At 51.8% G+C, this 26,939-nt stretch overlaps 1 protein-coding gene across 1 annotated transcript; it reads right to left on the bottom strand.

Moving 5' to 3' along the window:
* Positions 1-116: 116 nt before the first annotated feature.
* LOC138812622 (protein Smaug homolog 2-like) lies at positions 117-26,929 on the bottom strand. Its single transcript, XM_070000635.1, has 13 exons — positions 26,852-26,929; positions 15,285-15,690; positions 9,498-9,968; positions 6,046-6,285; positions 5,584-5,693; positions 5,375-5,461; positions 4,535-4,874; positions 4,314-4,399; positions 3,822-3,940; positions 3,188-3,386; positions 2,928-3,051; positions 1,713-1,796; positions 117-1,509 (listed from the first exon to the last, which is right to left on the bottom strand). The coding sequence occupies exons 2-13, from the start codon at positions 15,478-15,480 to the stop codon at positions 1,481-1,483; spliced, it is 2,085 nt and encodes a 694-aa protein (XP_069856736.1). The 5' UTR covers positions 15,481-15,690; positions 26,852-26,929; the 3' UTR covers positions 117-1,480.
* Between the last annotated feature and the right edge of the window lie 10 nt (positions 26,930-26,939).

Raw genomic sequence — 26,939 nt, 5'->3', positions numbered from 1 at the left:
CCCTCCCTAGGCTCGGTGGACAGGAGGTCCACAGAGCAGGAGGCTGGGGCAGGGAGGGCTGGGGACGGGCTGATAGTGCAGGGAGGGTGGTGGTTTTCAAGGGGGTTTTTTGTTGGTTCTTTTTTTTTTTTTTTTGGTTTTTTTTTCCCCAACATTTTGTATCTTTAATAACATACACAATGGTTACCAGCCATATTCATAACAAAAGTTATTCATAAAATGTATCTAAAAATAACATTTTTTTTCCTTTTCGATGTGAAAAGCTTGAGAATGTCCCAGTGAGTGGGGGTGGGTTGAGAGGGGAGAGGAGGTTAAAATAGGGGGACTTGGCTTCCCCACTGTCTGAACCCCCAACCCCCCCCCCTCCACCTGGGCCCCAGCACAAGCCCTCATCAGGAACTGGGACCAGAGGGGCTGTGTGACTCAAGCTGGGACGCACCTCTGGGTTTGGATATAGTGTTCCGCTTACATGAGGTCATGACAATGGGGGAGGGGCGAGGCTGAAAGAGAGGGGGACAGGGAGAAAAACAAACAGAAGAACAATCCCCTTTCCTGTATTCCTGACCTCCAAGTCCTTTGCCACCAGACCCAGGAGCGGAGACAGTGTGTTGGTGGGGGAAGGGGACATTAAGGCAACAGACTTCCAGCCTCCCCGCTGCCTGGCTGCCCGCCTTCATCCTCCGCATCTGGGAGCCAGGGCTGGGGAGTAAGGAGGGCGAGGGGGTCTGGAGGAGGGGGCGCTGCCCTCTCCTCTTATAAAGTTCAGGCTCCCCCTGCCACTGTCTTGGCTCAGAGAGAGGCCTGGGGATTCTAAAAATGATAGGGAATGATCAGAGAGAAAAACCATTAAGAACTATATAAATATGCATCTTAAATAGGCCTAAGAAATTAATTGTAGAGAACCTCTGACAAACACGGTGAGAGGTGAGAAGGCGGCTCCTGTCCTGGGGGAATGTTGGAGGGGAAGGCATTGGGGAGGAGAGAGAGGCTCCACTCCTCGCCCTCCTTTTCTCCCCAGCTCCTCCAGTGACTTCCTGGCTGGCTCGCCCTCCCCCATGGTGAGGTTCAGAGCAGATCCACAAGGTGGCAGTCAGTCTATCATCAGGGAGTCTGCCCTACTGCAGGGGCAGTGCTCAGCAGTCTGGAGGAGGCAGGGGTGGGGTTGGGCCAGGTGGAATGCAGTAGGGAGGAAAGGAAAGGGGAGGGGAGGGACAGGCAGTCTGGCTGGTCCTTGCCCCTTCTATCCTGGCCACCCACTCAGTGCCCCCCCCAACCCCCCCGGCCTCAGCAGTCTCTCTCAACGGGCCTGGGAGTGAGCAAGGAGTGTGCCAATGTTAAACAAAAGTTAAGAGGGTGAGAGTAGAAAAATATTAGAACGAGTAGCTGAGCCAGCCCACCCTCTTGCTGCCCAGGAGGCGGCTGGGGGTTGTCCCCGCCCGCCGCCCAGGGAGCCCATGGGTGCGCTGGGCTGAGGGTCCTGTCAGATGGTGGAGGTTTTGTCTGTCCCATCTGTGGTGAGAAAGGGAGGAAGGGAGGCAGATCAGGAGCTGGCGGGAGGCCTGAGGAAGGCACTCATGTCACCTGTCACCCCGGCGGCCCTCCCTGGAGTCTGGCCTCCCCTTGGGCCCCTCAGAACCTCAAGTTGCTTGGTTCAGAGGTGGAGGCATGGGTGGGAGGGTGGGTGCTGGGTCAGGGAAAGAGGAAATGCTCACCACCCAAGGCGTGTTCTGTCATGCTCAGACACAGAGACTCCAGGGTGGGATTGATCTCCAGGTCAGGCCCAGGGACCGGGCAGTCTGAGAGAGAGAACAGGGCGGTGAAGGAGGACCAAGGACAGAGATGGGCTGGGGACAGATATCACAAGGCAGGTGGGGCAGTAGTGGCCAGAGTTATAGATGGAGAACAGGAAGCGGAAGGAGCTTTCCTGGAGGCCCACAGGCTGTGGCTGTTTAGGACAGGGACACCAGGCAGCACTGCTCCCCGATGCTGACCTCTTCTCTCTGCATGGGCCAACAGGTAAGATAAAGTCTTCCTATGCTCACTTGCGCTTGCTGCTCAGGACAGGATGTGGTCCAGGCAGGCTCAGCGACCCAAGGCCTGTCTTCGCCACTTCGCCCAAGGACCTGTTTCCTATTTGGGCACCTGGCAGGCCCGACTACCTCGGTGCTCCCCACTGCTGTCAGGTGTGAGTTGCTTTGGTGCTGGGCCTAGAAGACCCGGCTCCAATCTCCTCTCACCACCCACCAGCCATTGAGTCCTGAGATCAGGTCCCAATAGAACCTGTCTCTCCTGAAACATCTTTGTGTGAGGACTGACACCTGGGAGAGAAGAGCGTCTGTGGCTCCCTTGGGTGCTGGAATGATGCCTCATGAGGAAGAACTCATAAAGACCTCATACATGCAGAATCCCCATGGAGGGGGCGGCCCAGGGCCATTGGTCCAGGGCAGGCCACCCATATGCAGATGGGGAAGAGGCAACAAGCCCCCCTCCTCCAGGGAAGCAGGGACCCATGACCCATGGCTGGCGTGTCTCTGATCTACCCCCTGCCCATTCAGCACTCCCCCGACTGCTGAGTCTTTGGGTGGAGGCAAAAGAGCCTTCCATTTCCAGCCTCAAGAGCAGGACTGAGCTGAGAGTGAGGTAGAGTCACTGGCTCCCATGACAGCAGACAGGCAGGCAGGATTCCCTTCTCCGCAATCTCCGGCTCTGACCTCTCACTCTTCAAGCCCTTCCAAACTGAATGATCCTAGACAGCCACAGTGACAGTGGCCACTGTGGACACACAACACTGCATAGGGAATGGGGGGCGGGGCAAGGGGGTGAGGGACTGAGAGAAGGTAGGTAGCTTAGAAAGAAAGGGTAAAGAACACACTCCCATGCTGCAGGGGGTGGGAGCTGAGCAGCGGCGCCTGGGGTGGGAGCCTTACCTGGAGGGAACATGAGGATGGCCTGGGGTGATGAGTGGACCGGGAGTGAGTGGGTGCGCTGCACAGAGCTTCGGCTCTGGCTGGGCATGCTGTTGCTGCCTCCAGGGTTGGCAAACCACAGGTTCTGCAGGGTCCGTGGGAAGAGAGAAGGGGTGAGTGGGGAAGAGGCCCAGAGGTACTGGAGCTGAACACAAGCACAAGGGCAGACACACAGCACCCCCACCACCGAGTGCCAGAGCACCTGCCTCCATGTGGCTCACCTGTCGGCCCTGGCCCCCAAGGCTGGGGCTGGTGAGGGCATGTCGAGGGGAGATGCCCCCTATGCCCGAGGGGCTCAGAAGGCCCATCCTGCCAGGCGGGAGGGCGCGAGGAGGCATGGGGAACTGCCGCTGGGTGCGCCGGGCCACCCCCATCCCCACAGAGCCAGCTATGGGGAGAGAGTTGGAGCCGAACGCCCAGCTGGAGAGAGCAGAAAGCAGGGGGGTTAGCTTAGATGCACGAGCCCATGTGTGCCCCCCCTTCCTCACCACCCCACAGGAGGATGGAAGAGAGGTGTTGTGTCACACATCTGGATGGGGGTGGGGGCCGGACTGTGTCCACTCAAAGCAGCCTCTGGGGGGAGACTCTGCAACTAGTCTGGTACAAGAAGGCGTTTCAAAAGCTCCCCATGAAAGGTGGGGAGACAGTGTCTCTGTAGGTGTTGGGGATGGAACTCAGGGCCCCCCCTTCCATCCTGATCCCTGACCCTGCCTTGTTCCTAAGATGGTAGTCACTGCTCGAGTACCACAACAGGGACCCCAGCCCCAAATGCCATCATCTCTTTAGGCAATCAGCTGGCAAGCACAAGGGCTGGCGGGGGGGAGGGGGGGGAGCTTGGCCAACCCCGACCCCTACCCCTTCTGCTGCCGGTAGTTCTGCATGTCCAGTGCGGCCTTGCGTGGGAACGTTCGCAGGAGCTTCAGCACTTGCTGCTTCCAGGACAGCAGCCGTTTCTTCTGCGTCTCTGTGAAAGCCTAGAATCGGGGAAGACAAGGAAGGAGCAACGAGGTGCTTCCTTTCCACCTGCCTTCCACTTGGTGCCAGACAATGCTGGCTGGGGAGACACCTGTGCAATGGAAAGGGGCAAGGCCAACCTCCCGCCTCCCCCAAGAGGATTAGGGCAGGTGGCGCAAGCGTCGTGATGAGCCTGCAGGCGCTGTGGGCGAGGTGTCTCCGGGAACCTGTCCAAATGGGGGGACGGAGCGCAGGCGTGAATGAGTGCTTTGAGAAGCAGCCTTGGAAGTCCACAGCGAGATGAGGGTGGAGAAGTGAGCTGGGCCGGACCATGCAGGGCCTGAGTGGGGTGGGTCAGCCTCCCCCTGCTCAGTAGCTCAGTGAAGGCCTTACCTCATGAGTCAGGCACTTTTCGATGAGCTGGAGGTAACTGGTGATGTTTTCCTCATCTGGTCGGGACACCAACAGCTGGGTGCATACTGGGAGACAGGGAAAGGACAGGGATGTGTGGTCAGAGTCTCAGCAAGGTGCTTCGTGCAGTGTCTCACCTTCTAGACAGCAGATTCAGGTATATCCCTGCTGCTCCCACTGTCGAAGCTGGGTTTCATCCTTACCTTTTCCCATCACCCGTGTAAACTGGCTGGGGATGTCCCCGTCGGCGACAGGAGCCGGGGCTGGCTCACTGCCATCAGTGGGAGCTGGAGCTGGTGGAGGGGGGTAGCTGTCTGCAGCTGGTGGGTCCTTGGCCTCGGTGCCCTTGTCTGTGCCGGTGTGGGCCAGGGGAGGCTCAGCACCTGGCAGCAGTGGGTCCCCGTGGCCCCCATCCTTGGCAGTAGCGGTTGCGGTGGCGGTGGCCACGGTGGCCTGCAGGACGCTGTAGGCCTTGATGGGGGTGATGATGATCTGCTGCAGCTCCTGCAGAGCACTCCGCAGGTTCCCACCTTCCAGCACGTCCTGTGTGCAGAGGGCACTGTGGGTCAGGGGCATACCCCAGGGGGAGGAGGGCTCACACAGGCCGTGGGGAAGACGGGACAGCGAGGGGATTGCTGGCTCTTCCCCTCTAAGGCAGAGGACTGTGGTGTCTCAAGGGCCCATGAGGAGGATTCAGATCCACTCCACATCAAGACCCCACAGGCTGGGGAGGAAAAGCCAGAAGGCAACAATGGAAAGACAGAAGGCAACAATGGAAAGCGACCTCTCTCTCCCCACCTACCCCCCGCACCCCCCCCCCCCCCCACACACAGGGGAGGGACTAACTCCCCTACCAGAAAGATAGACCAGTCAGAAAAGTTAAAGAGCACATATGACACCGCTTAGAGAGCCATTTGATGTGAACTTGGTCTCTGGCACCTGACTGCCTAGGGCTGTGGTCAGACCTGAGGAGCGAAGAGACCCAGGAGATGGTCCTGGCAGCTGACAGGCCAATCTCAAGGGATAGGGAACAAGGTCCTTACCTTCTCCAGGGACTTGAGGACACTCTGCCTCTCTCGAAGCTTCTGGATGCTCAGGGCTATCTTGTGACGGGCCCCTTTGGTGACATTCTGTGGGAAGGACAGAGACAGGGAGCTGGGTGCCTTCTCCTGGGCAGCCTGGGCTGCAGGGCAGTACCTAGTACCAAAGGGTGCCGGTGCCAATGCCTCCCCACCAGTCCCCTTGGCTTCACCTGCGACTCCAGGTGCTGCTCGGTCAAGGTCATCATCTCCTCATAGCTCATCTGGGAGAACAGGGCTGCATACTTGTGCAAGCGGAGGCTCTTGAGCCACGAGGGCACATCTGTGGAAATGGAGGACATGGGGTCAGGACCTTGACCCTGGTGACCAGAGGGAAGGTGGGGGGAAGGCATGGGCCACAGGGAGCCTTAAAAACTGCAGAAAACTGGGAGGGCTCACTCGGTCCTAGCTACTCTGGCAGGAAGCTCCTGCCTGAGACTCCCAGGAGGACTTGCTCACTGCTGTGACATATTCTTGGGTGCTTGGCTTCCTGGGAGGGTGGATGTGGGTCTCTCTGCTCTGTCTTGAGCACAAAAGACAGAGGCCATCCACTCCTCTAAGACCTTTTCCAGGGAGGGGGGCGGGAAAGAGGGGGCAGCTACATTGGCTTTCTGTCCTCAGAGCTCCAGGTGTACCTTTCATGCCACTGCCATCCTCCTGGAAAGTGTTCCGGCTAGAGCCCTGTTCCTCCGTCTGCTCACTGCCAGAGGAGGCCACGCTGCTCTGGGGTGAGAGGGGGGCGTGGTCGGGCGTGGAGAAAGCAGCCCGGGCCCCAAGCTCCTCTGGACTCGGCCACTCACCAGGGGCCTGGGGGCTCGTAGGGATGAGTGACATGGAGCGCTTCAGCGGGCTGGGGTGGATTTGGCAGGGGAGACCTGGCCAGAGAGGGAGAAGGAGACATCAGCCCCACCAGCCCCATCATCCTCCAGGAAGGGACACTGGGGCCCAAGGGGTACTGCCTCTCATATACTGCTCATTCCTTCCCCTAACACCCAGCAGCTGGCAAACCTCTGCTCAAGGCCCCAGCAAGCCTGCCTTGGGGTGATGGTCATGGCCTCCTCAGTGTCCTGCCTGCCTTCCTGTCTCCTACAGACCTGGTCCTCAGGGTGCCTCGTAAAACACACAGATCTCAACAGTCCCTGCTCAGTTCCCAGGGGCTTCCTTCATGCTGCAAACAAAAAAATCCCAACTCTTCTTCACTCCTGGCCCCCCATTCACCTGACCTCTCTCATTCCCCAGAGCTCAGGCTCTTGGTCCATCCGGGCCTTTGAAGCCCTCATCTCTCCTCAGCCCCCATTTTTCTCCTGGAATTCTCAAGCCAGTCTGCCTGTCTGCCTTCCTCCTTCCCCTCCCCAACCCTCCCGGGCAGTGCTAGTGACAGAGCCTGGAGCTTTACACATGCCAGGCAAGCACTCCACCACTGAGACATACCACCAGCCCTTACCTGCTAGCTTCTCCTAATCCCAGCAGTTGGTCCCCTCAGGTCTCATCTCAAATGTCCCCTCCCGCTCCCTCCTGCGGCCTACACTGAACCTTCAATATGAGGTCACTGTTCCAACCTCAATCACGACTGCTCTCAGCTTCCCCACAGCATCTCTGATAACCTGAAATTCGTTTGTTTATTTGCTAGAAAATTTTTGTGAAACACAGAACCTGTCTTCTTAGCTGTCAATATATCCTTAGTCACCACAGTGAGTCTTGGCCACAGAGCCATTTTTCTCTAAGTACTTGTACAGAAAATGAGATGCGTGGATTGTTTTTTCAACATCTCTGTCATTGACCCTCCCTAAAGCCCAAACTGGCTTACCCACGAGGCCCTCCTCCACAGGACATTTCAAACCCTCGAGTTATCCCATTTCTTTTCCTGCCTGGGCTGACTCTGAATTGCAATCCTCAGATCTCAGCCTCCTGAGCAGCTAGGGTTACAGGCATGAACCACCCACACATGGCTGATATTCCCAATTCTGAGGAAGCAGAGGCCTGTAACCTGATTTTTAACTATTCCCAAGACAAAGCAGGCTCCTGTGAGCTTCTAGATCTTCCCATGGCCTACTCTCTCCAGCCCGTGGCTTTCTTCTCCCCTCCATCCTCTCTACCCAGCTGCATTGCCTCAAGTTCCCTCCACGGCTGCCACAAGCCCAGAGCCCACAGCCCTTAGCACTCGCTGGACTTTGCACTGAACTATGGATTTGTGCAAGATGGCCACCAACCCAATCATTTTCGCAGCCAAGATCGGGCCCGGGGCCCAAGACACAGAAGCCTCCCAAGTTTCATACAGGACAAAAGGGCACTAAGAGGGCAGGCGGTTTGGCACAGAGAACCCAGAAGTACCTCTAGGCAGCCTAGAGAAAAAAAAAAAAAACAAAAAAAAAAAAACAAAGCCAAAAGCCTGGGTAGCCGAGGACAGCCAGGCCCAGGAAGCTGAAGTCTTTTGCCCCAGTTCCCACAGGGAGCAGGGAACAGAGACCACCGGCCTTGTTCTGACGGGAAGGCTGGGGTTCCTGCCAGTGGTCCACTGACATCCTGCCCAGGAAGGAGGCCAGCTTGGTCCTAACCCCAAATCACCTTCTGTCACCACCTGTGACAAGCCTCATGCTCCCAGCCAGGAAGTCACCCAAGGGAGAGGCCGGTGCACAAGGCCACCCAGTGGGGCCAGCCTCAGCCCCTGCCCCAGCCCAGGCCCTTGGAGATGGTCTGTTCAAGGCTCCCTCAGACGCCCCCACCACCATCCTGGTTTCTGTTCCACTTGGGACTCCTGCAGGAAGATGGCACACTCTGGTCTACAGGGCAGAACCCTCAATACAAGCCTTTGTGCCTCTGGCCTACTCCTTCCTCCCTTTCTCAGCCAAGAAGAGACAGGAGACTCTGAAGGCAGGAAAGGGCTGGGATTGGAAGGATCATGAAGTTCCTGAGGAGCCCTGCTTGGCTGTGCATTGGTGTGGAGGCTGGCCACGGCAGAGGATTCAAAGACCAGGAATGCCGACTGGAGACCCAGGGCCTCCACTCTCCAAGAAACCCCGGCCTGTCCTTGGCAGGACCCCAAACCCACCCCGCCTGCCCTCCCAGGCCAATCCTGGCTTCCCACTCAAAAATATTTTAATGGTTTCCTGTTTCCTGCAACTGCTTAAAATCTAAAAGCTTTACTTTATCCTTCAGTCCCCTTGGCATGCGCATGCACACACACTAGGGCTGTAAGACCTTAGTTCAAATTCTGGCTCTGTTGCCTCAGTTGGAACCAGGCACACTGGGGCATCTGCTGTCTGCATTTTCATGTGTAGTCCTTAGCAGAGCGAAGGGCAGCTGGTGAAGGTGAGTGCTACTGCCGCACACTGACCCCCACTGCCTGCCACCCCAGGCCAATTGTGCTCATGCTCTACCTTCCTTGTGGTTGCCTAATTCCTTTCTCTCTTTTGGCTTAAACCCTGATTCAACATTGTTCAACGTTAGTCCTTTAAAGCTATTAAGCATCTAGTGAGTGTAGCTCAGTATCACAGTACTTGCTTGCCTAGCATGTGTGAAGCCCTGGGTTCAAGTTCCAGTTGTGCCAAAAAGAAAAATGAGCATTAAAAAAACATCTGTAGGGACCCTGAGCCTGGAGCCCAAGAAGGTGTGGTGGTGTGGTTCAAATGGTAGAGCACCAGCCAAATGAGTTCAAGGGCCTTAGTTCAAAGCCAGTACTGTCAAAAACAAAACACAAAACAGCAAGGTGCCAGTGGCTCACGGTTGTTAATCCTAGCTACTCAGGAGGCTGGGATCCAAGGATCGTGGTCCCAAGCCAGCCAGGGCAGGAAAGACCATGGGACTTTTATCTCCAATTCACCACCAGAAAACCGGAAGTAGTGCTGTGGCTCAAAGTGGTAGAGCACTAGTCTTGAGCTAAAACACTCAGAGACAGTGCCCAGGCCCTGAGTTCAAGACCCCAAACTTACAAAACAAAAAAACACAACACCCTATAGCATAGGTACAATAAAATGTCTATCCCAGGTCATATTCACCTTTGCCTTACTCATGAAGTTGAGGACCAGAGAGGTTAGGGGACTTGCCCAAGGCCATAGAAATGAAGATGCTCAGTTGACCACTTTCTTACCTGTGTTGGCGCTGCTCCCAATACTGTTGATGGCTGGCGGCACAGAACTGGATGGGTGGAAAGGTACATGTCCATTTTCCCGAGGTGGCTTGTCCTGCCAACCTGGCCCTGCCTCTCCGGGGCCCAGCTCTGCAGGTCCCCCCCATTCATCTGAGCCCTGACGTGAGTGGTATGTGGGCTCTGGTCGGGGGCGGAAGCCACTAGCCAGCCGCTCTTCCAGGTGGCTCAGCCAGAGGGCCAGTGCGTTGCGGTCCTCCAGCGTGGTGGCCGGGTGGATGAGGGCGTAGGAGAGCAGCTGACGGCTCTCTTCAATGAAGACATTGCTCTCGATGGAGTAGGCCAGCACTTTCTGGAGCAGCCGCATGTACTCTGACTTGGCCTCTGTGTTGCCAGGCTGAAGCAAAGGCAGATGGGAGAGCAGGAGAGACACCACCTTCTCTTTGGACTCCTGCTGCCACTGGCTGACGATGGCTGCAGCAGGAAGAGATGAGATGTCAGGAGGGCCTGAGTGGACACCACCGGGAACCCAAGAGCTGCCCATGGTCTGCCCCCTCTGATCTGGGCTCCCCTCCTTTCTCAGTTCATCAACATTGATCTTGTCCCTCATACAGATGAGATCAAACACTCACCCTGCTTCTAATTTCTCCTGGTCCTGAGACTCTTGTTCTTAAACATCAGCAGTGACCCTCAAATATGCTATGCTGGAACCTAAATTCCTCCTGCCATTCCTAGGCCTGTTTTGCTATATCCCATCCTTACATCCTCTATACCTTTCACCACTAAACAGCATCTTTCCTGATTGGCAACACCACACACAGCTAAGAAGCTTGAGCTCTGGAATCAGATGGTCTAGACTCCTCACTAGACCTTGGGTTAAGTCAACTTCATCAAAATATGATTTCTTTTCCCACAAAGGTGGGGAGATAATTATAGTACCCAGTTCACAGTGTTGCTCTGAGATTCAATGAGCTAATAAAGAACGGAGAGTGACCTGACATTTAGCATACACTGAATAAATGCCTGCTGTTGCTTTTTAACTGGTCTCTCTACCTCTGTGAAGAGGAACCCAGAGCCAGCCATACCCAGCAGGTGGCTGGGAATTATGTGAAGATCATGGCATTAAGTCAGCACTCAGCAAATGCTAGCTGATTCTTTCTAGTCTCTTGGTTAATGTACATTATCTACCAGCCCAGGAAACAAAGGCTAAGTTAGGGCATCAACTGAAGGTTTTTCAAGCTAAGTTCCCTGGGGCTTCAGATTCCAGGATAGACTCTTGGCCACTTGCAGAAAAACTTGAAGAAAGGCCTTGTGCACCTTTAGAAACCCGTGGCCTGATTTCACACTACCATGCACACACTGTGTTTACAGAGCATCTGGTATGTGCTGGACACATTAAGAACATGTCTGCTTTCCCTTGCCTTAACTGTTTTATTTTCAGTTTGCAGACAAACAAGATTGGGGAAGTAAAGAGAAAAGTCTAGTAAGTGACAGGTTAAGCTTAGGTCTGTTTACTTCCAGAACTGGCAGAAACTTTCATTATAACCTTCCTTTCTTCCCCCACCTCCAGCTGGCTTTCCAGATCCCCTTTATTATCTGTCACACAAAGCCAGGAGACCATACCCTTCTCTGTATCTGAAACCGCCCCCCATGATCACACAAAGCTATCCCTCAGGCCATCTCCACATTTAAAGATTGATCTTTCCAAAGTAGACTAGCCTTCCTTAAGACAGGAAGTCTCCCCCATCTCTCACTGGGTCACATAAGGAACTTTCTTGAATCTCCTCCCCTAAACTCAGTCCCTGAGCTTCCAGTTCCTGAAGATAAGCAAGAAGCAATACAGCAAATCAAATTAGGGACAAAGTAAAGGTTTTGTGCCCTGGCTGGCAAGCAGATCCCTGGGTAATACCTTCCTCTGTAAATGAAGGATTATGGGGCTGCTGAGATTTAGGTTGTGATGTACATACAACACCATCTGAAAGCTGGGTGCTGGTGGCTCATGTCTGTAATCCGCTATTCAGGAGGCTGAGATCTGAGGATCAAGTTTGGAAGGCAGTCTGGGCAGATAAATTAGTGAGACTCACTCTCATCTCCAATTAAGCACCAAAAAAGATAGAAGTGGAGTTGTGGCTCAAGTGGTAGAATGCTAGCCTTGAGGAAAAAAGCTCAGGGCCAGTGCCTAGGCTCTGAGTTCAAGCCCCAGGACCCTGTACAGAAAACAAAAACAACAAAAAAATCCACCATCTAACAGCCTCTGCCCTTCATGAGCATCAAACTATGGCTTAATGATGTCTGTTTTTCTCTGCTCTTCTCCAGCAGTCAGCCTGCCCCTTCGTTCCTACCCTCCTACCCTGACGTTCTCTATGGCTCTTGTTCAGGCCTTGCAGGGTAGCCAGAGGCATCTGGGAGAGAAAGAGGCCTTGTCTGGGCCCTCCCCCACCCCACAGTACTGCCAGGACCCCAGGAGTAAGGGACGCAGCTTCTCTTCTGGTACTGCCAGGGGACGTGACAGACAGCCTCAAGGGTTGAGCTCAATGAAGGACCTTGTTCTAGTGCCCAGAAAGGAGGCCATGGTTTTGGCCACATGGAGGCTGACCCTGGGGAGATGTGTTCATGTGTAAGCAATGGTGGTGTTGGGAAAGATGGGCCGCCCATGACTGGGAAGCATCAATGAGCACTGGAACTGGGCCAGGGAATCTGCACAGCCTCAGGCCCCTTGGGGTGAGCTCAGCTGGGGCTGCAGATGATGGGTGGGATGGAACTTTTAGGTTCCTGCCCAGAGCCGCAAAGTCTGGCCCAGAGTCTTAGTCCAGCAAGGGCCCAATGAATACCTGTACAACTGAATACAAACACTGCCAAGAAGATGTGTGCCCTCCCTAGGATCCCCAGCCTTGGGGTTGCTCTGCCTTAGGTCCTAGCAGAGTGCAGTGAAAGTACAAGTTCAAAAGTCAGCCTTTAAACGGGTCCATACAGCCGTGGATCAGGTCTATAAACTCTCTGGGACTGGGTGACTTCTGTGCCATGGGTTAAGTAAAGGTCCCAGGTCACAAAGTCATTTCATGGAAAGCACCTGGCATGTGCAAGTGCTCAGGTGATTAACCATTGCTGCTGGGGCTCCAGCTGGAGATACAGCGCCAGGCTATTTCAAGGCTGGAGAAGCACTCAGGGAGCACATCTGGAGCTGGCTCCCCCTGAGGACCTTCACATGGGTGAGGAATTCCATGTGGTTATTTAGCAAAAGCACACATATCTTAAGCTCCAGAGGCACAAGAAGCAGTGAGGAAATTCTGGAGGTTGTGGGGAAGGGGGAGTGGTGGGGGTGGGGGTGGGGTGGCATCAATGGCTGCTTCTCACCAGGCTGTAACCTGGAATCCTATTTATGAGTGTCCTCCTTGGCAAAGGTCACAGGGTAGGGCAGGCCAGGTGACCAGAGCTAAGTAGGTCATGACCTTGGGTCCTGGCAAATCACAAGAGCCAAATATATCTCCAAGACTGTCATAAGAGCAAACCCATTTTTATATGCTGGGCTGGGGCAACCATCATGGCAGCCTCTGGTACCAGCCAAGGGTTGGGATTTGGCTCCAAACATGCCTTTTCTGCCTCAGCCCAGCTCAAGCAGACAAGGGGGAGCGCCAGGGACTCACATTTTTGTTTGATGAACTGTGTCCGTACGGCCTGAAAGTGGAGGGTGGAGACATGATGGCTAAGCTCTAGTGACTCACTTGCCATGGCCCCCTCTTGACCTCAGTTTCCCCACCCAGATTCAGGGAGCCAGAGAGGGAAGGGCTTAAACCCGCCAGATATGGAGACTGACTCAGAAGAGAGGCAGTGGGAAGAAATGTAGGAAATGTGGTCCAGAGAGGGAGGGAGGGAAGGGAACCCAGCTCGCCTGGCTCCCATCCCCTCCCTCCCCTCCTATCCAGGGGAACACCTTCTAGTCCCAGCAGGCTCTAGGAGGAGAAGGCCAGGATTAATGTCCCAGCTCCAAACAGCAGCAAGATGGCACTAGAAGAAGGTTCACCCTGGGGCTTCTCAGCATGTTCTGGAACTAGGCAATTGCTTTTCTGTTTCTGGATGTTGTCTCAGGCTCTGTTTCCATGAAACTGGGAAACCTCCCTTCATCCTCCCCAAAGGCTTGAGAGGAAGGGACAGCGCAGGATGTGACCCCCCCCCTTCTTTCAGTTGGTCATTTCCAACGTCCTTGTCACACTCCTGGGCTCAACCAGAAGCAGCCTCAGTTTCCGACAAGAGGTTTTCCACTGGGCGCACACAGAGCCATCCAGGGGTTTTAAACATCTAGGATAGCACCTAGACCTCATGGAATTTTTCAGAAAGTCTCTGGGACTGTGATATGAAGCTAGAGTAGGTCAATTCTTGTGCTCCCCACCCTATCTATGGAGAAGACAGTCAAAGAGGGAAGCAGAGAACGGGACATGGAGGTTAAGTTCCAGAAGAACACCGAGCATGTGCCGTTCTGCTCAGGTCTCCTGTTTTGAAACGGTTTGAAGAGCTGCAGAGGGGTTTCAGTCCTTGTAATGGGGTGGCCTGCATGAGGACTGGCAGGCCCATCAAAGTCACAACTAGGTTAACAAGTGGGGTCACTAGTGGAGTGAGTATGCAGCTTTCGGGAGAGGGAAGGAGAGGGCTTCCACTGGGTTACCTATTGTCTACTTGGGGTAGGAGTGGGGGGAGGATGGCATTGGGAGTAGAGCCCGTTACCAACAGCACTCCTGCCCTTGGTGCTGGAGCTGAGGGAGGGTGGCAGGTCTGGGTGATTTCTGGTTTGAGTAATCAATCACCCAGCCCTTACAACCGTGGTGCTTCTGTGACATGTTCATAAAAAATACAGGTGATTGCTGCTAAGATGGATGGATCTGGGGAAAGAGGAGGGAGGCCAGGTAGCTCTGACGCTCCCCAAATCACAATGCTAGCAGCCCAAGCTGGTTTCCTTCAGCTATAAAATGGGAATAATAAGGATAGGGACTCTTAGAGTAGTGGTAAGGACTGTCACACAAGCCATTACCAGTTGCTGAGTACCTCCTACTTGGCAGGCCTGCTATAAGCTCTGAGCAGGATAACTTGCTGACTTCTCACAGGTACCCTGAAAGGTGGGTATGGTAATCACAGCCGATGTAAGATAAGGAAATTGTGACACAGATAATTCAAAACACTGGGTTCCATGATAAATGATAACTGGGATTTCAACCTAAACAATCTGAACCCAGAGCCACTAAACAGCACTGCTTTCAAAGTTAATAAGGAGTCTGTGGAAGAAGGCCACCTCTGAGTGATCTCTAGGAACAAGCTCCAGAGAATCCTGGCTCACCCACCCCCAAACCACCTCCAAAGGGCACAGGGCTGGTCAAGAACTGTATGAAGCACTACATCTACACTGGCACTGGTGGGTCATGTCTGTAAACCTAGCTCCTCAGAAGGCTGAGACTCTTATCTCCAATGAATCACCCAGAAAACTGGAAGTGGTGCTATGGCTCAAAGTGGTAGAGCACTAGCTTTGAGCAAAAGAGCATGGGGACAATGCCCAGGCCCTGAGTTCAAGCCCCACAGCCAATCAAAAAAAAAAAAAAAAGAAGAAGAAGAAGAAGACTACATCTAAACTTACCTTCCCTGCTCCCCCCGCCACATTTTTGGGGGTAAAGATTAGTATAGGATGATGTGAATTTGGAGAGTTCTAAAATTCCCTTGGCCATCGCCTAGCACCACTGAGCAGGTGTCTGGCCCTGCTCCAGGTCTGCATCCTGTCCCTGGCTAGTCCTTGGGGTAGAGACTCACCAGCACTGTTGGCCTCCGACTCCAGCAGGTGGATGTCACTGCAGTCCGCGAGCGAGTGCTCCAAGCAGAGCTGCAGGAAGCGGGCTTGGGTACGGGTGACTCGCTTCAGCAGGGACAGCAGGGCCACTGTCTGCTCACACTCATTCCAGCCCTTGAACCAGCCAGCAAGGATGCCCACCTGGTCTCGGAACATCATGGTGCCGGGCCTGGGGCCAGGGGGCGGGTGACGGCGGTGGCAAGGGCCAGCGCCGTCACATGGTCTCGGCTCTGGTCTCCTGTTATCTTTCCCCTGAGGGCCAGGGCTTGAGGACGTTCCCTGGCGTGGTGGTGGCAACGGGTGGTGAGGGGAGGAGGAGACGTGCTCACATCTGGGGAGGTCTTGGTCCAGCCACACCTCTCCAGGCTCCTAGAAAAGAAAAGGGATCAGAGTGAATAACGTGGCTGAAGCTATGCCAGTGAGGTGGGTGTGGATGCCTTGTGACTGTACTCTCAGGGTACCTGTTCTGCAGAATCAAGCTCCTGGGAGAAAGTGGAAGCCAAAGCCAGACTCAAATCAACTTCATTCCCACTACCAGATCCAGAGAAATGGTGTGAGTGGCCTTCATGATTGAACCACTCCAACTGGAGGTGAGAATAGAGGGCCTGCCTAGCCAGCACAAGACCCTGAGTTCCAACACCAGTACTGAAAAAAACAATCATTTGAATTAAATGTCCTATTTTAGCTGAGTTGGCGGCTCATGCCTGTAATCCTGACTACTCAAGAGGCTGAGATCTGAGGATCGTGGTTCCAAGCCTGCCCTAGCAGAAAAGTCTGTGAGTTTATCTCCAATTAGCCAGAAAAAAGCCAGAAGCGGAGGTGTGGTTCAAGTTGCAGCATGCCAAACTTGACAAAGCCAAGCAAGAGAGGTCTTAAGTTCAAGCCTAGGTCTGACAAAAACAAAATAATAAGGCTGCATTCTATTTTGTGGCAGAGAAAGCACAGTGTTACTTACTAGTGGTCAATGACTGCCTATATGTAGGGAAGAAGAATGATAATTCACAGGCTTGAGGAGAATCAGTTTCCCCTCTTCAGATCCTGCACTGTGTGGCTTTTATCCCCAGGGAGGCAACAGCTGCCCCAGGTAGGGAAGAAGTGTGAATTAATGGATCTGTCCAGGAAATGCCCTGGCTGCCAAGTGAGGATGGAGGAAGTTCCTTGCCACTGGACATGGTCAAGCAGAGGCTGATGAGCATCCCTGGAGAGTGGGAGGGGTTCCTTCACTGGTTGGCAACTCCTGAGACATAAGGACACGTTACTATTTCAAGAGGGAGCAGTTGTGATGGGTGGTTTGATATGCCAACAGCATTTATAGCAAAAACAGGACCAAATCCACAAACAGACCAGAGCTAGGCACTCTTTGTTCTTGTTGGTGGTGGTCTTGGGGTTTGAACTCAGGGCCTCTGGTGCTATCTCTGAGCTTTTTTGCTCATGGCTAGTGCTCTACCATTTTGAGCCACAGCATCATTTCTGGTTTTCTGGTGGTTCATTGGAGATAAGAGTCTCATAGACTTTCTTGCCTGGGCTGGCTTTGAACCACAACCTTCAGATCTCAGCCTCCTGAGGAGCTAGAAGTATAAATGTGAACCATGGCACCTGCCCAAGAGCTGGGCATTCTTGCCTTTCCTGAGCAAGAGCAACAGCAATGTACTCCCCAAACAAACTGTTGACTACATACTAATCTAATTTCTCTTGGTGAAGCTTTGGGACAGAATGGGAGTTTCCAACATGGTGCTCACTAGACCAGACTTTGAACAAAGCAGGCCAGTGGGGACAACAGCCAGTTGCAAGTCTACACGGAGTCACTATTCAGTTCGAATCATCTGTTGCCATGTGAGAAGGGAGGTCTAGTATTACACAGTCTTGGTTTTTTCAAATAAGGAGCTAGAAATCTGGCTGACACTCTACCACTTGAACCATGCCTCCAATCTCAAAAATCTTCATTTTTAAATGCTGGAAACTAATCATTAAAACAGCAAATGTGAACTATGACATAGAACAAGCAACATGCATAGCCTGTGATCCTTGGAACAGATGGCCACAAACTGGGAGAAAATAAGAAGTCTGCTGGCTGGGAATGTGGCTTAGTGGTAGAGTGATTGCTGAGCATGCATGAAACCCTGGGTTCAATTCTTCAGCACCACATAAACAGAAAAAGCCAGAAATAGCACTGTGGCTCAAGTGATAGAGTGTTAGCCTTGAGCAAAAGAAGCTCAGGGACAATGCCCAGGCCCTGAGTTCAAGCTCCAAGACTAGCAAAATTAAAAAAAAAAAAAAAAAAAAAGAAGTCTGCTAACTCTCCTTCCCAGAGCCTCTGGTTTAAATCCAGGAGTGACCCCTCTGCCCAGGGAACACACTGTCAAAAGGATAGAGTGAAGGAGGGGGGATCTGGCAGGCTAGAGTAAACACCAGGGGCTTTAATAAAGGTAGTTTAAGACTGCAGTTTTAAAAACCTTATTCCTAAATAAAGTGAGCCCTATGTCTTCAGGACAGAGTGTTTGGTCTGTGTGATTTCTTTCCATCAAAGAAACCGGAGGTCCCCCAGCCCCTCTACCCAAGGACTTGACTGCAAGAGGACCTGGATGAGGCATCAGCACTGACTGTTCCAAGACACCTCCTGTGCCAGTATCTTCCTGTGCTGGGTTCACCTGCCAAACAGCCATCCCATCTCATGGTCTGAGCACCCTGAGTTCCCCTTAGAGAACCAGCTACCTTTTGAGGTTCTAAGAGGAGAGGCCTTCTTGGACTTCTGCTAGAATTACCCAGGAAGAAAAAGGTCTGGATTACTAGCTGGCATCTCTGATGTTTTGTGGCAGAAGCCTGCTTCCAAAGGAAGCCCACACAGATGAAAACCACATCAGGAGAAGAGGGAGAAAATGGAGACCTGTCCACATCATTTGAAACCTGGATCTATCCAGCCTATAGCCGCCTCACTGGCCCACACTTTCGAGAAGCATAGACCAAAGCACTCCTTTCTGACTTGGGCCAATTGCAGTTGCTTTTTTTTTTTAAACTACTTGATCACTTCTATACAAAACATTACATCATCACTGATACTTACTTGCTATGTTGATCTCTAATAAGTAACTCAGTTTCTTTCTCAGTGCAGTTGCTCTACAAACTGAAGGAAACATTGTATATATAAAATTACCTAGCATGATGAGCCAGTGGCTCCAGCTTGTAATCCTAGATACTCAAGAAGCTAAGATCTGAGCCCCTGCAGGAAAGTCCATGAGATTCTTATCTCCTGTTAATCACCAGAAAACTGGAAGTAGCACTGTGGCTCAAAGTGATAGAGTGATAGCCTTGAGCAAAAAAACTCAGGGACAATGTCCAGGCCCAGAGTTCAAGCCCCACAACCAACAAACAACCAACAATCAACCAACAACAAACAAACAAGCAAACAACAAAACCCTAAAGTAAGCTGGACTGTGGCTCACACCAGTAATCCTAGATACTATGAAGGCTGAGATCTGAAGATCTTTGTAGTTTGGAGACAAGTCAGCAGAAAAGAGTGTGGGACTCTTAACTTTAATTAACCAGCAAAAAGCCAGAAGTGGAGCTGTAGTTGAAGGGGTAGAGTACCTGCCGTCAGCAATAAAGCTAGGCACTAAGTTCAAGCTCCAGTACCAGCACACAAGTGCACACATGTACGTACACACATGTACATACACACACACACACACACACACACACCAAGCAAAAATTGTTTGTAACATAAAAACTCCTATTTTGAAAATGTTCATAGGGTTAGGAGTACAGCGCAGTGGCTGAGTACTTGTTGAGCATATAAAGGCCCTAGGTTCAATTCTGAGTGCCACACATGCATGCATGCAAACCCAGGCACACATACAGCAATACATGAATATGTAATCAATATGTGCTGTAGGAATCGTCTCACTTGACAGATGGAAAAACTGAGGCACAGAGAAGATAAGCCACTTGTTCATGACCATATGCAAGACTCTCAAGAGCCAGACATTCTGCCTTTGTTGCTAGCAACAAAAATGCTACTATTTCTTTAAGTCCTTTTCTGGGCCTACATACATCTTCTAATGCCAACACCTCCAGGCAAACAAGCATTCCTGCTTATTCTTGGCCCTTCTTATGTTCCCCACCCCTCATGGCTGAAGAAGACACATTTCACGAACAAGATAGTTACCCTAAGGCTAACTCACTCTCCTAGCCTTAGAGAAAATGTCAGAAGCCAAAGGAGCCCAGTGTTTCTCATAAGAACCATTATTTTCAGAAACCTCACACTGTCACCTCAGTGTTACACAGTGCCTTCTGTATGAATGGCTCTGGGGAGAGTAGAGGAGAGGGAAGGGGATTGCTAAATCTGTTGACTTTTCCCTGCTCTCTTTCTCGCACTTAGAGATGTCTTCAATTCCTGGATATTATATCACCTCTCTGTGAAGAACTCTGAGGTTCTTTTCATCTTCTGGTTTTGCTTTTGTTTTTCCAGTCCTGGGGCCTGGGCACTGTCTCTGAGCTTTCTCTTGCTCAAGGTAAGCACTTTACCACTTGAGCCACAGTGCCACTTCCAGCCTTTTCTGTTTATGTGGTACTGAGGAATCGAACCCATGCATGCTTCATGCATGGTAGGCAAGTACTATACCACCAAGACACATCCCCAGGCCCTGGTTTTGTCATCTTTGATTACCTGAAGATGAAGTCATCAGTTGTTTTTTGTTGTTGTTGTTTTGAGACAAGGTCTCATTATATAGTCTAGACTGCCTTCAAACCTGAGATCCTCCTGCCTCAGTCTCAAAGTTGGGATTGCAGGCATCTGCCTGTAATGCCAGCTTAACATGTTATCTTTTCTAAAACCCAAGTGGCTCTGGAATTAGACTGGCAGGTTGCACCTATGTAATGTGAGGCAAGTGATTCTGTCCTGCCATGCAGTGAAGGGGGCTTGGCCGTCCTCAGTCTCAGAGTTGTGAGACAATGACAGCTACGAGCATCACTCTGGATTCCTTTCTCAAATCTTTCAAATCCTGGCTTTTCTTTTTTCTTTCTTTTTTTTTTTTTGCCAGTTGTGGGCCCTTAACTCTGAGCCTGGGTGCTGTCCCTCAGCTCTTTTAGCTCAAGGTTAGCACTCTTAACACTTGAGCCACAGCGCCACTTCTGGCTTTTTCTGCTTATGTGGTGCTGAGGAATCGAACCCAGGACCTCATGCATGCAAGGCAAGCAGTCTACCACTGAGCCACCTTCCCAGCCCCAAGTCCCAGGCTTTTCTATACCCCAAGTATATCATTTCTCTCAGCCAAGTCCCTTTCTCATAAGGACCAGTGCACCTAACTTGTCTCCCTGCTTTCATGCTTGCTCCTCTATTTTCCTCAGACTGGAAAGCAAAGGGAACTTTCTAAACTAAGTTATAGCACTGTCTTGATTTAAAAAGAACAATAACAAAAACACCGTCTCATGGCTTCTCAATCAAAGCTGGGATCATATCTATCCCAATCTTCTTCACTTCTCCAGTACAAAAAAGTCTTTAATATCATCAAGAGGTGTTTCTTCAAAGAATGTACCTTTTCCCAAGCCACGAGACTGTGGGAGCCACAGAGAAGGGAAAGCTATGGCTGTATTCCTCATCCTCTATCCCCCCCTTCCTGGCACAGCAACTGGTACATTCACAGGTTCTCAAGAAATAGCTGTGACAAATTTCCCAGTGTAACACCCCCTTCCATACACATAGCACTTAATTTAGATGGTCCCATTCCCTGATCTCCCCACAACCGGTACCTTCATCTTTCCAGTTTATCAAGCTCAATTGTTATCACCTCAAAGTGGCCATTTCTGATCATTCTGTCTACAGTGGCCAAACTAACCCCTTTTACATCTACAGTTTTATTTCCTCAACACTTTCATTGCTTCTCCCTTCTTTTCCCTTCCTTTGCATGTCAATGCCAGTCTTGGGGCTTAAACTCAGGGGCTTCGGTTGTCTCTGAGCTTTTCTGCTCGTCTAGTGTTCTACCATTTGAGTCACAGCTCCAATTGTGGATTTTTTTGGAAGTTAATTTGAGATAAGAGTCTCATGGACTTTCCTGCTAAGGCTGGCTTTGAATGATGATCTCAGCCTCCTGAGCAGCTAGGATTACAGGTGTGAGCCACAGGTGTCCAGTTCAGATTTCTTTTATGGATTACATGTTCTCTCAGCCATCAGTCTCAAGCCTTAATTTGTTTGACCCTTTCTGTATTCCCCAGGACTTGGAACAGTGTTTCTACAGATCGCTTAATGAATGAGTTGAGTACAGGCTGGAGACATCTGTGATTTCCATGTACTATACATTGCTGCTCTATAGCCTGCCCTCCACTGGCCTATTTGACAAGGTTACACCAAAATAACCAAACTCCATTCACAGAAATTTAGGTAACTCTCTTAAGAGGTCTGAGCCCTGAAAACCCAAAGCCAAGGTTAAGGACTCCTAGATTCCATACTTGAGGCCCACACCATGCCAGGTCACCCATCTCATTTCTGCCTATTCCCATGAAATCCCAAAGGAATGTGGAGTTGGGTCAGACATACAATTTCTCTGGGTCCAAATAACAGAGAATGGGGCAGAGGACAATGAGGAGACAAACTACCATTAATGAAAGGTAAGCAAGGACAAGGTTATAGGATGCAATCAGAGTCTTATTTGGCTCAGAAAGCAAGAGAGCCAGTTCCAGAGCACAGAACCCCAAACATGTCCAAGGACCTTCTGTCATCATCTGTCTTTTTTTTTTTTTTTGTCGGTCGTGGGGCTTGAACTCTGGGCCTGGGCGCTGTCCCTCAGCTCTTCAGCTCAAGGCGAGCGCTCTACCACTTGAGCTATAGCGCCACTTCCGGTTTTCTGGTGATTTATTGGAGATAGGAGTCTCACGGTCTCCTGCCCGGGCTGGCTTTGAACGGTGATCCTCAGATCTCAGCCTCCTGAGTAGCTAGGATTATAGGCGTGAGCCACCAGCGCCCGGCCATCATCTGTCTTATACTCATGGGGACCCTCAAGAAAAAAACTCTCATCCCGCGGCTGGCAAGGTAGCTCAGTGGCACAGCGCTTGCCTTGCATGCCTGAGGCCCTGGGTTCAATTCCTCAGCACCACATAAGCAAAAAGAAAAAAGCCGGAAGTGGCACTGTGGCTCAAGTGGTAGAGTACTAGCCTTGAGCTGAAGAGCTGAGGGACAGCGCCCAGGCCCAGAGTTCAGGCCCCACAACCGACCCCCCCCCAAAAAAAAACAAACAAACAAAAAACAAAACTCGCATCCCACTGAGCCTGCTGAGGGAGAGGTGGGATTTAAACCAGGAGGTAGCAAGGGCTACTTGTCCCCACAAAGCAGAAACCTGTTAAGGGTGATGTTAATTCAGTGCAGAAATGAAAAGACAGAATATATAATTTGAACTTCTTCTGGATGCAGCTATCTGAAGCTTGCCTAGCTCTGGACTTTTCAGTAACATGAACCAACTAATCCTCCTGCCCACTCCCCCATTTGCAGTGCCAGGGATCAAAACCCCCCTTTTTAAACTACTTTGAGCTACAGTTCTATCGCTTCCATTTTTTAGAGACCCAGCTCATATGAGCCACTTTCTGTAACACTTAGCACTTAACGTGTAGTAAGACACTGTTCTTAGTGTTTTACGTGTATGAATTTATTTAGTCCCCATAACTGCACGAAGGAGGATATAACCACCTTCTGTGTGTGTGTTTCTGTGTGTGTGTGTGTGTTTGCCTATCCTCGGGCTTAAAAATCAGGGCCTGAGTGCTGTCCCTGAGCTTTTTTGCTCAAGGCTAGTGCTCTACCAACTTTGAGCTACAGCTTCACTTCAGACTTTCTTTGGAAGTTGATTGGAGATAAGGGTCTCATAGACTTCTCTGCCTGGGCTAGATGTAAACTGCTATCCTCAGATATCAGATTTCTGAGTAGCTAAGATTATAGGCATGAACTACCAGTGTCCAGTACCCCCTTCGCTTTATGGCTGTGGAAAGTAAGGACTAGAAAAGGTAAATGAGTTGTCCTTGGGAAGGGATAATGAGGGATGAAGGCTGCATTCCTAATGATTACACCACAATAACATTGTACCCACCAACTCTATCTGACGAGAACGTCCAGCAGGGCCTACAGATGTTCTCTTAGTCCCACCTGTCCTCTGTTTCAACATGTAAACTGAGGATAATGGTACTTGACCTACTCTCCTAGGGAGGGTTCCTATGAATGTGAAAGATAAGGTGGCTTGGCTTGCATGTATGTGACCCACTGTTTAAACTGTTTCCTCTACCTGGGTACCACTTTAGCATGGTTCCAACTCTTGGAGAACCCCCCCCACCCCAGATTAAATACCACCTTTCCCATAAAATCTTACCCCTCTCACTGCCAGATCCCCACAGTGCAGAGTCTGTAGTTCATGTTCTTCCTTGGGTATCTGCCCAAGCCTTCTTTTGGCCTGGGGGCTTACTAAAGGTAGACTCTGAGCCTCTGCTTCCTCCTCTTGGCTCCAGAGAGAAACACAATCCCTTGGACAAAGTGGAGAGCCCCGGAAAGGCTCCAGACTTACAGAGGCTGAGGGGGGCTGCCAACCAAGACAGGGTGAGGCAGGTCACCAGAAACAGAACTTAGGGTATCTCAGATCAGGAAGTAGCACAGGAACATCTTGTATGCAGAAGCAGGTGGGGAAGAGAGGCCAGGGGATAGAGAAAGAGAGAACTTGAATGGAAATGCACTGAACTTTAATGTGGAGTGAGGTCGGAGATTCCCAGAGGAACAAAATCCAGCCCTGTGCTCCCAAAGCCACCAGGCTAGCAAGGGTGAGTGGACACAGGGGAGAAGGTAAGTGGTGCTCTATCAGGTACAATGGAGAACATTTGTCAGTTAAGACATAGAATGAAGATCTAAAGGTGCCTATGTGAAGAGGGAGGAGAGGAGAGGGGAGATGGACCCCTGTGTGCAATGAGGTAAGACTCTCAAGCAGAAGCTGCAGGAGAGGCCAGAAGGAAAACCACAAAGGGAAAAGGAACCATTCAAAGGCAGACTCTAATTACTCAGAAGGTGGGGTAACCTGGTGAAGAAGTCAAGGCCCTACAGGTCAGGTAAGGAGGCTTCCAGGAGGATGGGGACTTCACAAAGGGACCCTCTCCCAAGGAAAATGGGCCTGGGCAGCAGGGCTTAAGAGGCACACCTTGAAGCATCCTTGGGGGACCTACCGTGGGTGAAGGGAATCTTCCTAGAGGGCAGTGTTCTCAAACTTGAATGTGCTTCAGAACCACCAGGAGGGTTTGCTAAAAACCCAGATTGCTAGGCCCTGCTCCCAGGTTTCCAATTCAGTAGGTCTGGGTAGGAGCAGCAAATGCTGCTACTGGTCCAGGGCCCAGACTTTGAGGACCACTGTCATAGGCCAAGGGTTGCTTTAGTGAGGAGGACCTCAAAGGTGAAAGAAAGCAAAATGGAGAATGTCCCCAAGAAGTCTCTAAGGAGAGTGTTAAGGGTCTTCTCATCTTTGCATCTCTGAAGGAGAGGTCTATGAAGGTAAGACCTAAGAGAAATAATCTGAGCACAAGAATTTTCAGAGTGTGTGAGGTGTTTAAGAGACCAGGAGGATGAAGGGAGTAGAAAGAGGGAAAGGAAGAGAGGAGGAAGGGGAGAAAGAGAGATCATCAAAGGAGACAGAGTTGGGGGAGAAGTCTGGGGAAAGTTGGGGGCCTCCAAGGGGATAAAGGAGAATCAAAGCCCTGAATGGTTTGAATTAATTCCAGAGGAGTGAGAATGGGGAGAAGCCAGGGTTGTATCCTAATGGGAATAATTTGACAAAAGTTCTGAATAAGTTTTTTGGGCATGTCAGGGGGATGGAGAGGGACAGTTTTGAGAAGTCTCAGGAAGTGCTGTGCACTCCTGAGACAGGGAAGTTTTGGAGAACATGACCTAAAGGGTATATCTGGGGAATGTGTGTCCTACTGGAGTGGGATGACAGAGGAATCTTTTTCAAAAAAAAACCTCAGAGATCTCTGATGAAGAGGAAATTCTGAGTAGTTTCCAAAAGGGCACATGGTAGGAGACTCCTAGTAGTGGGGAGAGTGTCAGGGTCCAGAGTTTGCCTCAACAAACTCTAGGACTCTAAGTGCAGGAGCTCGGAATTATTTTGAGGGAAGATGAGGTATGTGTGTGGGGTATTCCACAGGGGAGCTGTGAGGAAAAGGTAGCTCTAGAAAAGTAAGGCAGGAAGTCAGGGGTAGGGGTGGGAATGCTCAGGAGTGTCTCTGGAAAGGACTTCCATCTCAGGAGGGTCTGAGAGGGCTCCTAGGATCTCTGATACAGGGGGTTCCTGAAAGTTGCATGTGGGGGTCTCCTCAAAAGGAGAATCTTCAGAAAGTTCACCAAAATCAAGTCACAAGGAACTTGGAGGTCATCTAAGAAGAGTTCTAGAGAATGTAAGAGAGGGTTGGAATATTTGGGGCTCCTTATACAAGGTGGAATGGGTTACTGGAAAAGATTGGATTCTTGCAAAAGGGGGTTTGGAAACGGTGTTGGAATATGGCAGAAGAGTTATCTGGAGATTCCAGGCAATCTCCAGAAGAAATTTTTAGAAAAGAGGTCTCAGAGGGAAGACAGAGGTACATGAGACGTATCTGTAAACCACTGCAGGGTGGAAAGCTGTCGGGGAAATGAGATCTCTGGGAGTGCTTTGGGCAAGAAGGGTGATCTGTGGTAGGGCCAGGAAATACCTGGGAGACAGCTACAATCAGGTACAAGGCTATATGTGAGTGTGTAGCTCGAGGGGTACCTGGGGTCTCCCAGGAAGGACTACGGGAAGATGTTTGAGGTTCACTCGGAGAGATCTGGGGAGGGGGACATGGAGGCAAATCGAGAAGATAATTTCTGGAAATGGAGGGGTAGGTAGGAGGGAAGGAGAGAAAAATCTTGGAATAGGTGAGGAGAGACAAGTCTGGGGTAAACGCTGGGCCAAGTGGGTGGGTGGGGGATTCTGGAATGCCCAGGGTCTGGGAGGGCTTCAGAGGGTCTCTGCAGGAGGTTGGTTAAGTTTTGTTTTTTTTTTTTTCCCTTTAGTGAGGCGAAATCTAGGGGGAAAACGTGAGCGATACACCGTGGGAGCGGACGAGGAGTGGCCTCTGCAGGATATTTTTTTCGCTACAGGAGGCTGGGGGGCCACAGGGTGGGGGGCAGTGGGCAAGTCTGGGGTGGGGAGGGAGGGGCGGCCACAGCGAGGTCCCCGGAGACGGCGGTTGGAAGGGGAGGGCGGCTCCGGGGGGGGCCCGTCGGACGGGCCGGGGGGCTTCCCGGCCATGGGGACGAGGCGTCAGGAGGCAGCTCCCCAGCCTGGCCCCTCGACGACCGCGAGGGCGTAGGGACGTTTCGGAAGGAAGCCCCCCCGAGGGGACCTAGGCCCCCGAGGCCCGCGCTCGCGCCCGCCGCCGCCCGCGGCTCGGGGTCCCAGAGGGGGCGGGGCCGCCCGCGCGGCCTGGGTCGCCCCAAGGGGGAGCGCCGCGCGCCCCGACCCGCCACCGCCCCGCGCTCGTCAGGCCCGGGCCCGAGACTCACCTCCTCGGCCTCCGCCGCCGCCGCCGCCGCCTCCGCCGCCCGGTTCTCCTCAGACCACCACCACCACCGCCGCCGCCGTCGCCCCCTC

The sequence above is a fragment of the Dipodomys merriami genome, unplaced genomic scaffold, assembly GCF_024711535.1.
Source record: "Dipodomys merriami isolate MVZ:Mamm:240054 unplaced genomic scaffold, mDipMer1.0.p SCAF_106, whole genome shotgun sequence".
NCBI lineage: Eukaryota > Metazoa > Chordata > Mammalia > Rodentia > Heteromyidae > Dipodomys > Dipodomys merriami.
Note: the sequence above shows the minus strand (reverse complement) of the source record. Positions and strands in the feature narration are given on the sequence as shown.

Excerpts from the sequence above, each read along its gene's own strand:
- LOC138812622 (XM_070000635.1), bottom strand. The coding sequence starts at position 15,480 with ATGATGTTCCGAGACCAGGTGGGCATCCTTGCTGGCTGGTTCAAGGGC. Across the intron at positions 6,286-9,497 it reads TGGGAGCAGCGCCAACACAG|GTCTCCCCTGCCAAATCCAC; the intron begins GTAAGAAAGTGG and ends CTCTCTGGCCAG. Across the intron at positions 5,694-6,045 it reads GGATGGCAGTGGCATGAAAG|ATGTGCCCTCGTGGCTCAAG; the intron begins GTACACCTGGAG and ends CCATTTCCACAG.